Source organism: Sander lucioperca, chromosome 3 (assembly GCF_008315115.2).
Source record: "Sander lucioperca isolate FBNREF2018 chromosome 3, SLUC_FBN_1.2, whole genome shotgun sequence".
Lineage (NCBI taxonomy): Eukaryota > Metazoa > Chordata > Actinopteri > Perciformes > Percidae > Sander > Sander lucioperca.
Window position 1 is genome coordinate 41,728,784 of NC_050175.1, and position 16,147 is coordinate 41,744,930.

General features: G+C 41.6%; 1 protein-coding gene across 10 annotated transcripts in view; it reads right to left on the bottom strand.

The window, feature by feature from the left end:
• myo9aa (myosin IXAa) overlaps positions 1 to 16,147 on the bottom strand; it is a 132,337-nt gene that overhangs the window by 10,810 nt on the left and 105,380 nt on the right. For 6 of the 10 annotated variants that reach the window (XM_035999903.1, XM_031290011.2, XM_035999904.1 and 3 more), the window contains 11 exons: positions 13,843 to 13,983; positions 12,747 to 12,786; positions 12,541 to 12,663; positions 10,839 to 10,919; positions 10,527 to 10,637; positions 6,660 to 6,782; positions 5,522 to 5,671; positions 4,413 to 4,723; positions 1,839 to 3,575; positions 774 to 873; positions 316 to 531 (listed from right to left, as the gene is read on the bottom strand). In XM_035999903.1, the coding sequence (XP_035855796.1) occupies positions 316 to 531; positions 774 to 873; positions 1,839 to 3,575; positions 4,413 to 4,723; positions 5,522 to 5,671; positions 6,660 to 6,782; positions 10,527 to 10,637; positions 10,839 to 10,919; positions 12,541 to 12,663; positions 12,747 to 12,786; positions 13,843 to 13,983 (3,133 nt within the window). The remainder of the gene's footprint in view (positions 1 to 315; positions 532 to 773; positions 874 to 1,838; positions 3,576 to 4,412; positions 4,724 to 5,521; positions 5,672 to 6,659; positions 6,783 to 10,526; positions 10,638 to 10,838; positions 10,920 to 12,540; positions 12,664 to 12,746; positions 12,787 to 13,842; positions 13,984 to 16,147) is intronic. The other 4 variants (XM_035999902.1, XM_035999901.1, XM_035999906.1 and 1 more) reach the window with 3 other exon arrangements.

Below are 16,147 nucleotides of genomic sequence, written 5' to 3' on the forward strand. Positions count from 1 at the left end.
AGAGGAAATGTAACCAAGTGACATGCAAATAGTGTTAATAACCAGGAAGAATAAATCAAGGAAGAAAAGTCAGTGTTACCGCTGTGAGAGACAGAGAAGCCATATCACGTTAGAAAAGCAACTATGTTAAAGGTTTACATTTAAAATGTGTACCACTCCTACGGAAAGTTAGTGTACAGTTTTAGAAAGTTTATTGAAGTTCAGCTTGAGTGCAGATCTATGCTCTCTCTGCCGAGGGGGTTAGAAAATGTCAAAGAGAAGCCACGCTTTAAAACCGTATAGAGGGCCACTGTTGGCTTGGATGGCGCCTGTTACCATGTCTGAGTCACTGAAACAGGACTTTCTTAAGCCCGCGTCCGTGGAGTTCTGTTTGGAGAGGGGTAGAGTGTAATGACGGGGGCTGACGGGGCTGTCGCCATCATAGTCATCCTCGTCTGAATCGCCCCCAACTGAGAGGGAGGGGGCGCGGGTGAGGAAGTCGGAGCGGGTCCGTGCCATTCTGGCTTTCTTTTTTTGGCCCGCTCTGCCAACCTGGAGTTTTATCACAAGTGATAACAGCATGTTTAAAAGGTGCCTTTATTATCTGCAGAAGAGCTTTAGTGCATTTCATTTCATGTAGGTCAGCTGTGTCGTTTTTAGTGCAAGACTGGGAGCTGCCACGATTCATTAATTTACTCACAACATAAAAAGACACTCCTGCAAACTTGCAAACACATGCTATGTCTATTTTCTAAAAAAAAAAAAAAAAAAAAGAAACAGGAGCGATTGCTTACATCCCGCACCTTTGCCCCTTTAGAGGGCTTGGAGACTGGTGATGGTCCTTCTCTGGGAATGGCTGCAGGTGTTTCTTTAGTGACAGCATCACTGTCAAACCTGGTGGACAAAAAAAAAGGATACAAAGCCAACAAAATGTTAATAAATGAAAAATTAAGTGGTCTACCAAAAATGTCATTGAAAATGACACTAAAGCCACTATGTGAAGAATGTGTATGTGGTTATTACATCTTTCAAATGTGTCTGATAGTATCATTTTTTTGTTTCCAGAAAAATGAGCCAATCCAGATGAAAACTGGTGGCATCTACAGTATGTGTCACATTTAGCTCATTCATTTGTGTCCCTGCTTCAAATCCATATAGTGGGGCAGCGTTTGCATATTGTGATACTGCCACTGAGGGGCATCAAAGTCAGAAATGTTCAAATTCTTCACTTCCTACTCCAGATTTTACTACATAAACAATTCATGTTACCAATAATCATTTTAGTTATTTATTTTATTTGACAATGGACACTTGATTTATTCATCCTTTGAGTGTAAACTTAGTTATGCTTCCTTTTATTAATTCATGTATGTGTTTGTTTACCGTAGCCCTGCTTGTCTTCGGGATTTATTCTCTTGGGTGTTTGTATTTTTATTCACAGTTATGCATTACTATTCCTACAACAATTTGATCACATGTCAAAACAGTTATTTAGATATATTTAACATACTTTTTATATATTTCTTCATATTCCTATTGTATTTCCATTGTATTTATCAATCAATCAATCAACATTTATTTATATAGCACTTTACAGCAACCAGCAGGTATCCAAGGTGCTTTACATCAGGAACCAAGAATAAAACAACATATCATACAAAAAAATTATGATTCTTGACTTTTGCGGTACCGGTTTTGTTTATTCTTTATTTTCTCTTACTATGTTTATTGTTGCTAATTCCATGTATATATAAAAACCTACTTAGCAATAAACCTGATTTTGATTGAAGAAAAAAAAAAAAAAAAAAACCTAGACAACAACAAAAACGCAAACTGCAATGTAGTACTTCATTACTCACTTTGTAAATGTGACTTTGTCGTTTGGAGAGAAGAAGATGTTTGGCTTGTCCGTCGTACCAACTGTGTCGTCCTGAGTACTTGGTGGCTTCTTGGTTGCTGTTCTGGCTCTGGCTCCTCCTCCTCCATCTTTAGACTCCAGCGTGAGTTTGGGTGCCCAGCCGTCAGCAACAGGCCTCCTCTCCTTGCGTCTTTCTCTGGGAACAGAAGCAGGTGGAGGAGGCAGCTGGGGGTGAGGGGCGCTGCCCTGGAGGTCTACACCCGGCGGAGAGTGCACCGACTGGGCGGTGGAGACTGACTGTGTTCTGGCATGAGGAACTAGCCCTGCTGTTCTCTCAATTAGCAGGGAACTGGGTCTAAGGGGCTTTCCCGAGGTTGCGGATCCGCCAACATCTTGTCCACCCTGCCGACTCTGCTGTATTCTGTGCAGAGCTTCTCCTCTTTGTTTCTCAAACATGTCTCTCTCGTACTGAGCGAAGAAAAGACGCTGGCGCTCCAGCACTTCTTTCTGTTGTCTGATCTGCTCCATCATCTCCTTTTCGTTCTGCTGCCGCTGATTACGCTGCCTCACCTCTTTCTCCTCGTTCAGTCGCACTAGCTTCTCTATGACAGCCTGGTCAGCCTGAGGGACAGCGGTAGGAGCGGGGACGGGAGCTGGGTCTGGCTTCTCCCCTGTCCGGGATGCCCAATCTCGAACCTCTACAGGAGGACGGACAAGATCACTCAGCTCTTGGCTTAGTGGCGTTTCTTTCTGCATGCTGATGACCACCACCACTGGGCGACGCGATGACTCCCGCCTTTCTTTGAGAGTCTTGGTAACAGTGGTGGTTGTAGAGACGGCTGCCTCTGTGGTTTGTTTGGGCTCTTCGGCGGGACGACGGGAGACGACTGTGCTGCCCTCGCTAGCAGGGACGTAAAAGGTAGGGAGGTAGTTCTCGATTTTGGGCGGATGTGCGGGGGCAGAGGGGGCTGCCAGATCCATTTTGGTCTGGCCCTGGCTGCCAGCATCAGAAACCACTGTCCTATGTGGTTCAACTGGCTTAGGGCTTGTTGAAACAACCTCCATATTAGGCTCAGGTTCCGGAGCTACCGAAGGAACAGGGGAGCAGAGGTCCTCGCTGTCTGTCACCTCTTCTACAGCCTTGGGTGGCTCGTCATCCATACTGAGAAGCTCAAAGCTGCCTTTGGAGCTCTGGCTGTCGGGCGTGCCCTGGGGCGAAGGGAGAGGTGGTGTTGCAGGGGGCACCAGCTCCAAAGACCAGCGGCGTTCCTCAGACGGGGATGAGGGTCCGCCGCCGGTCGCCCGCACCTTGAGGAGCTCCAGGCTGAACTTGGCCTGCTCCAACTCTCTCATCCGCCGGCTCTCTCTCTTGGCCCGAGTGGTTTTCTGGCTGGGCTCGTCTGTAGTTCTGGACCTCTCTCGCACCACCACAGTGGAGGTCTGGATCGAGTCCGGTGCTTCAGTTTGCACTTTAGAGGGACTCTCTCTGGTACAAGCATGCTCTCTGTCCTCTCCTTCCTCTTGAGCCGCGCCCTCGTGGCTGCTGAGGGTTTGGAGGCTCCTTTCTCGCTGCTCGTAGGAGCGATCCTCCCACGTGCTGAGGTCCAAGCCCATGATCCTCTCTGGCGGATCCTCCTCTTCCTCTGGTGAGAGACTCACCTGGCCATTCTGCAGTTGAAGCAGCTTCTCCTGCTGCTCCTTCTTGTCCCTCAGCGTCTGTTCTCGCAGTTTCTTGAAGCTGTCAATCAAGAAGGCATCGTTACAAATTTAGCTCGTGTCAAACCACTTCCTACTCATTTGATCAAGATACATTTTAAACTGTTATTCTGAACAAAACCACCTCAAGTATTCACCAAAGTTAAACAAGTCTTGCTCTCGGCAGCTCAGCTGATTACAGAGCTGCTTTGGGTTGGACTACTTGCATAATGGCATGCTCTTACCAAGCCTGGTCTATAAGCACACTGAACAATGACCAAATACACTACAGGAGCTGTGTGCAAAGATTAATCTGGCTTTTCACCAGCTTGAGCCAAAATTATGCAGTCACTTAGGCTATTTTCAGAGCCTTTATAAAAAATGCTAAAATATTTGCTTTTGTTAAACTAAACTCATCTATACTAACAGCAGAAAACAACAAACTGGTGCTACTGCTCAGGATAGGGCTGCATGATATGAGGAGAATATGCGATAACGTGGTTGAATATTGCGATAATGCTATTACTTGCGCTAAATAAACAGATATTAAAGTGTACTCAGTTCTGTTGCTTTCAGTATTCTGCTAAAATACAACAAATTGCTTGTGGAATATAAAACAAATGAAAAGAAAATCATTTCCAGTATTCTTTTATTGAACAAATTGAAAATGGAAATGCATATAAAATGCACCACTAAAAACAGAATGACAGATACATTATAAAGTGCAGTTTTCTACTGATATTTTCTTTAAACAAGATTGTTGCAGCCTTTCGTGATATGTTGCGCAAGTTGATATTGCGATGACGATTAAAAAAAAAAAAAAAAAAAGATTTATTGTGCAGCCCTAGCTCAGGGTAAGGTGTTTGACAGAATGGCTTACCTCTGCCTGGTGAGGAATCCTCTGCTTATTGCCTGGAGTTGTACCACAGCATGATACAGACGCAAGTAGGCTTCTCTTGCTTGATGACAGCGCCAGGCCGTCTGAATGAGCAGAGCTGCTGTGCAGCGCCGGTAGAGCCATAACCTCCATGCCCTCTGTAGCACCAGAGCAGCCTCCCTCCACAGCCTGAACTTCTGACGCTCCCTGGAACCTCGCCAGTGTGTCTGCAGACACAGAGCTGCCCTCTCCTGGACGTTAGGGTCATAATCCTCCTCTTCCTCTTCTATGGACTGGTACAAATGCCACCATTTCTGTGAAGAGATGATGATAATGATATATTGTTTTCATGAGACTACATATGTTTTTTTTCTTCTTCATTTTAGTCACAACCTATGTTCATGTTCACTCAGTACAGCAACTCCATTAGAAGAACACGCGTCTTTACTCAAAAGTTCATCTCAATTTTCTTTCTTAATGGGACTTAAAAACAAATGAATTCACAGAGCCAGAGTGGACTGTGAGTGACAAGTTGAATTGAACTGTATTTGAGTTGGACTTTCACACAGATTTCACATTCATCTTAAAAGTAATTTCTAGTTTAGGAACTAAAATAAAACATCCTTGATATTAACGGCCACCTTTGTTCCTTTCATTTCAAATGTAGTGCTGCACTGAGCTAGGACTGGGCAGTATGCGTGAAATGAATAGCACTATATTATTACCAATACTTTTCTGATATTGATTTGTATCACAATATTACAAAATCATATATAATATGAACTGTGTTTCATTCAACATACAAAGCGTTTCACCTCAGTGAAACAAAAACTTAAATAACTTATTTGTTAGTCTTTAATTCAAATTTGCTTGGATTCATTCATTTGCACAACTGAATGTTGTATGTCTATTACATGATGTGATCATATTATTAATTATAATTCCACTGAAAGTTGATAAGCAATAATACCGAATCAACGCTCAACAACTCTCAGGAGCATATACCAAAACAAAAAACAAGAAAAAAGGTGATTTAAATCAAACTAAAGGAAAAGCCTGAAATAAAGTCGATAGAGATGAGAGCACTGATAACGAAAAGCACTGTACTCTACCTGGATGCAGATCGCCGCTTCTCTCATTCTGACAAACTGCTTCCTCTCCAGCCGGACTCTGAATCGCCGCTGCAGCGTGACGATGCGCCGGAGAACTTCAGCGTGGAGTACGGCCTGCAGACGCTGACGCTCAGCCTCCCGCAGAAACACCTGAGAGGAGGGACCATGATGGGAGTCAGCACAGGGTAACACACACACACACACACACACACACACACACACACACACAACCTCAAAGAAGAATGGGGTTATCTGGACACACACACAAAGAAATATATACACACACACTCACTGGCTAGATACATGGCCACAAGTATGTCAGGTATGATCCTCTAATTATATAGACAGCATTCCTAAGGCATGGACCCCTCCATCATGACTCATTCATACCCACACCAAATATGGGGCACTGTCTTCATTACATCCTTTTTTTCCCAGAGGGAGGATGCTTTTTAGTTAATATGAGGTTATCCCCAACACTACCCTTTCCCTTTGTCTATGACTCTATTTATAGTTTGTGAAATTCAACGGTTTAATAAACTAACTGAGTTTGAGTCATTTCAAACCCCCACATTATCATTATCAATCAGTTTGGGGTTTTGGACTCCCATTTTCCAGATTGCTAAATGCCTCAACATACAGCAACAGATAGTAAAACCCATAACATACAGTAATGAGCCTGAACATTTTCTTTTCCCCAATGTCACCAAACAATGACTTAACAAAAGAAAAACCACAGTTTTGCGCTCATTTTTTTCTCCACATCATGTCTTATGTTTTCAATCAGCAAGTTCCAAAACTTAACTTAAGCTATATCAAACATTTTTTTCATGGCTGCACCAATTCATCACATTTACTATTATCAGATATTATATAAGTTTATATACAATGAGCAGTCACTCTGCTGTTATAGGAAACTTTGGGACCACCAATAAAATCTAAACATAACTTCAGATAGCTGAACAACGCTCAACATTCATTTGTAATGACAAACATTCTGTACATGTTTTTTGTACAGTAAAGGAGGCTTATTCAGACAGGGATAACGTGCTATATATCAAAAACAGATGTCACAATATGTTTAATTAAAAAAAGAACTGCAAAGAGGAAAGGAGAAAGGAGAGGGCAGGGTAAATACCATTGTCTTTCCCACTTGATAGCCATCTGGTTCGAGGTCCAGCTGGTCCAGACTCTGCTGGATGCCCTCTCTGGTGGCACTGGTGCCCTCTGGGAGCAGCACACAGAAGTGATGGACAAAATCCTATCAAGAAAACAAGGAAAGGTGTTAATGAGAAATACCTTTAGTACCCTACAGTATCTGTTCTGGATTTTACATTTGTGTCATGGTCACACGGTTTCTGTCCAGTAATGTGTTTAACAAAAGGTTTACTTTCTGCTAAAGCCATCTGGACTGAACACAGGATTAATTGGTTGGGGTTGTACAACTCTGTGGCCCTGAATATGAAATATAACTCTTGACCAGCAGCAGACACATAAGCAACCTCCTGCAGCATCTCTTGAGCGAAAAAAAAAAAAAGAAGGCACATGTGGTTTCAGGTAAAAGTCCATGCTGTCCATATTTGCAGGGGGTTCAAACATCATGGCATAAATATGCTGAACTCCCACTCTTCGAACTGAGGCTCTTTGTCTGAATTCAATACACTCTGGTCTGCAGGGGGTGGATAGGGAAACAGATGCTGTGTTTATACAATTACAATCATGGGGAGTGTTTCAGAGACCCGAGGACAATGGAAAGGCTCTGTTCTGAAGAGTCGGGAAACAGCACAGTCCTCCACAGTGATACCATGCTCAAGATATTTCTCATTAGTGCTGACCGCAGCACAAAATGTGTTTGGGGGGGGGGGATGTCTGATGCTCAAATCATCTGAGTGAGCTCATCAAAATAGTTAGTTTTATGAGTTTTGCACCAAGTAGATAATAAGGTCAGTCCACACAAATAACTAAATATATCGTGTCATTTTTATATTAGTTTTCAAATGTGTTTTGTGGGATTTTTTTTCTAGTGGTGGAAGATGTACCAGTACAACAAGTCCTGCATTCAAAATTGTACTTCAGTAAAAGTAACCAGAGTAAAAAATACTCCAAATAATACCAAAAATGGCTTCTGTGGCTGATGTATTATTTATTACGTTATTATATTGTTAATGCTGCTGATGCAACAATGTGTTAGTAGTGTGTTTACTGTTGTAGCTGGTCCAGGTGGAGCTAGTTTTAACTTATTTTTCAGTATTTTAGTCCAGTGGTTCTCAATCTAGGGGTTGGGCTCCTTGAAAAGGTCACAAGATAAATCGGAGGGGTGGTGAGATGATTAATGGGAGAGGAAAGAAGAAAAAATGTTCTGCTACTAAAACTCATACATTTTTTCCACTTCAATCTTTATTTTCATTTTTTTTTAAATGTTGTATAATTGTACCTTTTTGGGCATCAAACATACATTCATATAAAACCATTTGAGAAGTTTAGAGGGTAACTGTCTCTTTGTTGGAACTGCTTAAAACTCACAAGACATCTAAAATGTTAAAAAAAGTTTATGACACGTTCATGACAGTGTCATGTCACTCTTATGTAGATACCTTCAAGTAAAGTGTCACCGTTTTTTCTAACGGGTCAACAACCAAAACCACTGGTTTAACTTTTAACAAAGCACTGTATTTTATAACATGATCACATTTTTTAAGTAAAATCTTAATCTTAAAAGTAACTAGTAATTATAGCTGTTGGATAAATGTTATGGAGGCAAAATATGTGTCAAACCTTTCTGAATTAAGTATTGTGGTGCTGCAGAGATGTCTCGGCCTACAAATCGTATCCAACTGACTAAATCCTCGCAAAAATCGATTTAATCTTAATTTGAATATTTTTCAATGAAAATGAGAAAACTTATACAAAAATGATCATTCCCTCCAATATCGTGAATCATATCGCGACTGCAATATCAGTCAAAATAATGGCAATTAGATATTTTCCTCATATTGTGCAGCCCTACCCTACAGTAAGTAAAGTAAAAATACCTCAAAATTATACACTGACATCTAGTTAAGTTGAAAAATAGTGAAACTGTCCACAGCAAGGTCTGTGTACTACCCTGAGTCACTGGGACAGTTTCTGGACAGAATGAATGCTGTTGAAATTACTCTGAAATGACATTTCTATGCTTGGAGTGCCATAAATGAAATGCTATTACTCTTGATTGTATTTAGGAGGAACGAGGAGTCACAGAGCCCAAGCAAATAAAATTTAAACTACCTGCATGTCTACAGTAGATAGCACTATCGTTACATGGGAGAAATACGGTGTGGTCTGGTGAAGCGACTGCTTAAGAACCTAGCACAGCGACTTCATCTTTGCCTAAAAGCTTGACGTGACATGACTGGCACAAATGAACATTCAAGACCACTAAATGGAAACTAATGTAAGAGAAAAACTGGAGTGAGCCACTCCCAAACGTTTTCTGTCCAAAGGCTCACTTCCAATCAGCATTAAAAACATGATATTCTTTATTAGTCATACAGTATTTCTCCAAGCGTTGACATCATTCTTACGAAAGCCAGTGTGGTTAAGATGGCTGCCACCTCACGTCCCTCATAATTCCCCCTTGACACAAGACACAATGAATCACGGCTCAAACAACATCAGCGACATGTTTCCTGGAGATGAATTCATCGCTGGCACCTAAACTCGTGGAAACCTAGGTGTCATTTACGTTTTGGGACGTGAGATTGATAGTGCATCAGTGTTCTGGCCTGCACGCGCCTGCACAGAGGGAACATGTTAAATGTGATCTGCTGCTGAACTCTTTGTACCATATGGCTTATCAAGTGTTTGCTTCCTGGATAACATGATACTTAGGATTTCTGGACAAAGAATAGAAGATGAAGTGAATCTGTTATAACTCTAAAACTAAAATCATTTAAAGGGGAACTGCATCAATTATACACATAAAGGTCAGTTCACTAGTCATGTTTAGTAATACTCAGCAAATGAAAACGGTTGTATAATGTCTTCTGTGGCTCTGGAAGAGCTCTGTCGTGTCTGATTAAATCATTCTCAGGCTCGGAGACAACTATTTATTTTCAAAATTCTGCATCGCAAACTGGGGCTGTGGAGTGTGAAATGTGTGCATTTACCAGACGTGGAGGTTCGAATGAAAGGATGCTTTTGGTTTAATAACAGTAAGTGGAGAATCATTATTTTTTTTTAAATCATATTACATACCGGTAATTAATTATGAATTATACTTTAGTTATAATGTAGCAATACTTTCTTCATTTTTAGTGGTGGAAGTAAAAGTAGCAAAACCGCAATTTTAAAAATACTCCATTAAATGTAAAGCTCTTTACAATTTGTCTTTATTCACCTATTCACACACACACACACACACACACACACACACACACACACACACTGATGGTGGCAAGATCAGTGTCTTGCTCTAGTACACATGCGGACAGGAGGAGCCGGGGATCGAACTGCCAACAGTGTGATTAAAAGACGACCCACTCCACCTCCTGAGTCACAGCCACCCAAGCCAATAAAGTAACTTAGCTGTTCAAGAGCAAGAGGTAATTTTAATTACTTTAGATACTGTTGGGAAGTTAATCTTTAACAATGCATCATATTTCCAGATCACATTTCTTTCGTAAAATCATAATCTGCAAATGTATCTAGTGACTATAGCTTTCAAATAAATGTAATTGAGTAAACAGTGCAACATTTCCTTTTGAAATGTAGTGAAGTATGAGTTCATTGCAAGTAATGTATCCCAAAATTATACTAAAGTAGTGTTACATTCTACCACTTCTTGTGAAATAAACTTTACATGTGCACTGTATTTACTTATTTCCAATTGCTCCAATAGCTTGTTTCTTTCAAATGTACTGTGCTAGATATAAAATGATATAAGTGACAGTTAAGAAAACAATTATAATGATGATGACGATGATGATGAAAGAGTATCTACAAGGTGTAGATGTGCATATGTTACCTTGAAGCTGTACTTTATATTGTAGCCCGACTGCCGGATGCGCACAGTCTCCAGCATACCTGTGTAACGCAGCTGCCTCAGCACCAGGTTATCATTAAACCTTAAGGGCAGCTGAGAAAGAGTACAAAAGATCATCGATGAGAGGAGAGGAGAAAATTACAGAAAAAGGAAAAGCCGGCAGGCGGCAGAGGAGAAGAGGGGAAAATGATAAACAGCTTTAGAAAAGTTCAAACTTCAAAAGGAAATGAAAAACGCTTTGAAAACTAAACCAAAGCAGTCAAGTGGCCGCAGTCTGGAGGGAGCACACTGTACCTTCTCAGCATTGGAACGGATGCACTTGACAAAATAAGGCTCAGACTGACCCAGAGTCTCCATTAGCTTATTGAGGGAGGCCTGCAGAAAGAGACAAAAAAAGACAACAACAAAGAGCCAGATTTAGCACAAAGCACAGAATACATGGTGCATACAGAGACACACTGCTTGTGTTGCTCCACAGTTGTTTGACAGGCAGAAGTTAAAGTCAGATGGCTCTGTCGGCTGTGAATAACTGTTGGTCCATCTGTGAGTAAAACTCTTTGCTGCAAGATTAAAGTCACCGCCTGGGATCATAAATACAAGCAATATGTCCACGTAAGCATGTGGTTCTTTAGAAAAAAAAAGAAACCATGTGTATAGTATTTCCATGTGCAATTATTGTGTGTGTGTGTGTGTGTGTGTGTGTGTGTGTGTGTAAACAAATGCACATGTGTGTCAGCATGTGTGTCATAATTCAGTGGCAGGAGGAATTCAGGCTCCAGCTCCTCCTCCATGGGAGTTTAAGCAATCAGCACAGCACAGGATGTGGGAAGTGAAGTCATCCACACAGTGGGGCCAGGGCTGCCTGCCAGAGGGGCCACGGCACCCATCTCTACCTCCAACAGCCAGAGCACAGAGTTCACGTTCAAAGAAATCAGATAAAACAATAGGCATGTTCTTTTTGGTTCTTGAGAGTTTTTCTGCGCTGGCGTGTGTTACAGTACTGTCTGCAAATGAGAGACATTTTTGAGCTTAAGATAACCAAAATTGGAACGTCAACGTACTTGTCCGTCTCATTTATCTCACGTTTGGGAAAGTCTTTTAGAAGAAAATCCTCTGCTGTAAAATGACAAAACATAGAGCAGAGCAATAAAACAGGTGTCCTCTTTGTTTTCAGCAGTTTAAATGGTAGGAATGAGCTCATTCTTGGGTGGCATCTCCTACTAAGTGAATATCAAAACTTTCGACTTTCTCACCAACTCGGGGTTTTTTTTATTTTTTTTATGAGACATTTATTTCATTTTTTGTCTTAAAATCCCAGACACGATGTCATACATTTAAGAGTTTTGGGTGTGTGTGTGAACTACACTATGGACAAATACAGGGATGAGACAGTGGACAGTAAAGGCTGTGGGGCAGGCAGAGAAATGAAGGAAGGTTTCTACCCGCAGCCAGTTGTAAAAGGACACACCTTGTTTTCATCATATTCACAGTTCTAGTGAGATTCCTCGATGCAGCTCAGGCTAATCGTGTTATTTTTTATGGTGAGAGCATTGAATGGCTTATCAGTGAGCCCTGCAGTATGCTACTGGCTGTGTGTGTATGTGTGTGTGTGTGTGTGTGTGTGTGTGTGTTCTTGTTTAACTATATTCGTGGGGTCCAAAAACCATGAATACAGTATACTTGCAGACAGCTTTGTGGGGCCAAAATGCTGGACCCCACAACTTTAAAAGGGCTGTTTGAGGGTTAAGACTTGGTTTTAGGATTAGGGTTAGAATTAGGTTATGATTAGGGTAAGGGTTAAGGTTAGGCATTTAGTTGTGATGGTTAAGGTTAGGGTAAGCGGCTAGGGAATGCATTATGTCAATGACGGGTCCCCACAAAGATAGTGCCACGCACTATGTGTGTGTGTGTGTGTGTGTGTGTGTGTGTGTGTGTGTGTGTGTGTGTGTGTGTGTGTGTGTGTGTGTGTGTGTGTGTGTGTGTGTGTGTGTCTGACCTGGAACTGTGCGCTGATACTGGGTGGTTTCTTCTTTTTGTGGAGGTGAAGCAGTGACTTGGTGATGCGGTCGTGAAGCGTCAGTTTGCTGAGATACTTCAGTGACTTGACGTTCAGTAAATGCTGCAGGTGTGAAGCGAGAGTCAGTCGAACATTAGAATCTGTTGCTTACTATTAAGACAAATTAAAGATATCCTGGACTGTACCTTTGGAAGAACTGGCTTAGATTTGTAGTTTTTGTTCCTCCTGTTTATAAAAAAAAAAAAAAAATAAAACAAAAAAAAACTTAGTCCAGCTTTCAAATTGGTTTTTCACATTAGAGCAACAAATTCCCTCTTTTTGTTCTTTAAATCAACAGGTGACAATACTTTTCATTTTTTATAAAGTAAAAGGTCAACACAGCACTGAATTTAATTCTACAAATTCGTCCCAAGTGGGTAAAATTCCTGTCATTAAAGTTGAACTTGAATCATCCCCGTGGGGAAACTCTCTGTTCACTTGCTCCCCTCCAGAGGGGGGGGGGGGGGGGGCAGAGGCCAGGGTCAGCAGCCTTGGAGCTGGTAGGAATGTTTGCTGACACTGAGTTTGAACTCTGGTTTTCCAGTTTTAAGGATGTGTCACACTGCTGAACAACATAAGAAATAACAGTAGAATTAAATGATGCTTAACATGATCAGAATGAGAAGCACAAAGAAACCCATTGAATGGTGTCTTTTTTCTTCTTCTTTTTAAAACACGTCAATAAGAAGAGTACTGAATAATCTTTGAATTAGTGTTTAGGTAGTCTATATCCTTGACGTTCCACTTCTGGGAATGCTCCGTTGCCGACGGAAATTCCGTCGGATTTCACTCATTTAGGCCGGATATCCGTTGCCTTGGGCTTCCTTTGTGTTTGCATTTTAAACTCCGGTGGATTTATGAGGACTATGGTTAACCTTTTCTCAGATCTCTGCAGGGTAAATCCAGACAGCTACCTAGACTATCTGTCCAATCTGAGTTTTCTGTTGCACGACTAAAACAACTTTTGAACGTACACACGTTCCACCAAAACAAGTTCCTTGCCGAGGCTATTTTGCAGCGGCACCGCGGCTTTTCCCGGTGCCTAGCACCGGCCAATACAATTGTGATTGGCTTAAAGAAATGCCAATAAACCAGAGCACGTTCTCCTCCCATTCTGGAAAGGTGTGTGGACTAGCCAGACCCTCCTCCAGAGCGCCGTGGAGGAGGGTCTGGTAAAGCGAGACTAGTGTTTAAGGGGAGTTTAAAGCATTATGATGACTGTGGATGCATCTTGTTACTGACATGAGGATGTCGTGGGCTCTCTCAAGGAGTTTACTGCTGGCAGAGTTGACAAAGATGCCATCTTCTTCTGTGGTGGAGCTGCTGGATGACAAGCGGCTCAGTCGACCCACGCGCCCATTCCAGCCCAGGCCTGGAGAACTCCTTTAGATAAAACACACACAAAACAATTCAAGTGATTTAGTTACTAAATCCAAACTTTATTGATTTGTTCAACCAGAGGTATGAGGTATTGACCATGGCAGGGGTAAGATTTTAACAGACGTGTCTCGTTACTTTTCTACATTGTTAACAGACATTGTTTTCTGCAGTAAGGAGAAAGTAATTAACAAAGATGCGATTGCGAGAGTTTGCGAACTTCCTCAGATACATTAAAGTGGCCATATTATGCTAATTTTCAGGTTCATAATTGTATTTTGAGGTTGTACCAGAATAGGTTTACATGGTTTAATTTTCAAAAAACACCATCTTTTTGTTGTACTGCACATTGCTGCAGCTCCTCTTTTCACCCTTTGTTCAGGACTCTGTTTTAGCTACAGAGTGAGACCTCTCACTGCTGTAACATCTTTGTTGGCACATGCGCAGTAGCTAGGTAAGATCACATCATCTAGCTAGCTGTTTGTTTCTACAACTTCAGTAGTACAAGGCAGGATTAGCCGGGAGACTTCTTCTAAACAAGGGCACACTTCCAACTTTGCGTGGAATACCTGCAGAACAGGGACATGTAAGTAGTTCTTTTGTAGATTATGGTGAACTAGTGTGTGTTGTAGCAGTGTTTTGCCATTCAGAACGAGCTAGCATGCTACGGTTAGCCACCTCGTTTCGGCTAGTGACATAAAAAGCCGTGCCGATTTTTAACAGCTTACCCAGAGACTGAAGGCAGGACACATTCAGAAACCTGTATCTCACTCAAAACAGCATGGATGGTTTCCAAGTTTGTATGCGTGTGGAAGCACCAGAGACACAAAATAACACCCCAAATCCCAGAAAAAGTGATTTTTTTCATAATATGGTCACTTTCAAAATAACTGAAAAAGTTTTTATCAAACATCAAGCACCTTACACCAAAAGCTCAACACTCTGAGATACAACAGGCTGCTCACGTACAGTGTAACTTATGCATAATTTTAAATGGCATCAAAATGCCGTGTTTATTTGTATATTCGTAAAGGGGATGTTTTTTTTTTTTTTTTAGGAGGAATGTAACCAGCAGGGGCACTAAGTTTCCATTTTTTTTTTTTACACAGTTTACTAAAGCCTAAAGAGGATTAGGTTTAGTTTTTTTTGGGGGTGGCAGTTGCTCAGTCCGTAGGGAGTTGGGTTAGGAACCGGAGGGTCGCTGTTTCAAGTCCCTGTACGGGCCGAAGTACAGAGTGTGGACTGGTAGCTGGAGAGGTGCCAGTTCACCTCCTGGGCACTGCCAAGGTGCTCTTGAGCAAGGCCCCAAACCCTCAAATGCTAACTGCGGACTAACAGAGTGAAAATTGTGAATTTCCCCTCGCAGGATAAATAAAGGCATTCTTCTTCTTCTTTAAACCTCAGGCCTCAAGGTGAAACCTAACCACCTGTCCAGAACAAAAACAGAAGCGGTCAGGTCATGGTTATAAAACCATTAACCAGTCTGAACTATTTTAGTCCAGAGGAGAGGATGAGAGGAGACAAGGCAACTGGGGTACCGACAATCTCCAACAGCATTATTCAGAATCAGAGTAAAGCTGTAGCAGTAGCAATCATTAATTCAGCTCTTCGGGGTCCACTGGAGCACTTTATTGTGTTTCCAGTATTATAATTTACAGTTTTACAAGATTCTCTCCTGAGTTACAAGCCACACACTCTGGCACATGTAGGGAGATGGGTTTGGTGACTCACACTGTGTTATTAGCAGGGGGTGGAATCATTCCTAGAGAGAAAACAAGGTGGGACACAAGCTTGTGGAGAGGTTTTTAAAGGCTAATGAAAGTCAATATAAATACAGAACAGCAGATGGGAAGGTTGAGCTTTTGGGTGCAGAGACAGCTGTTTGGGTTCAAGGCTGAAATACATACAGTAAATATGCTTTTAAAAACCTAGCTTATGCCCGTTCCACTTCAGTGTTGGCATTACAAATAAACGACATCCCTCTTTGTGCTCATTGTGTTCAGCTTATTCTGTGTATAAGAAGCACTTTTTTTTTTCCAAATCTAAACACTTCTTACACATTTAAAAGTGCCAAGAGTACATTTGCTCTTGGAATTTATTTGTTTTTGCCTCTAGGGATGGCAATGTTGGTCACTCCACCACTTTGGTCCAGACTGAAATATCTCCACAA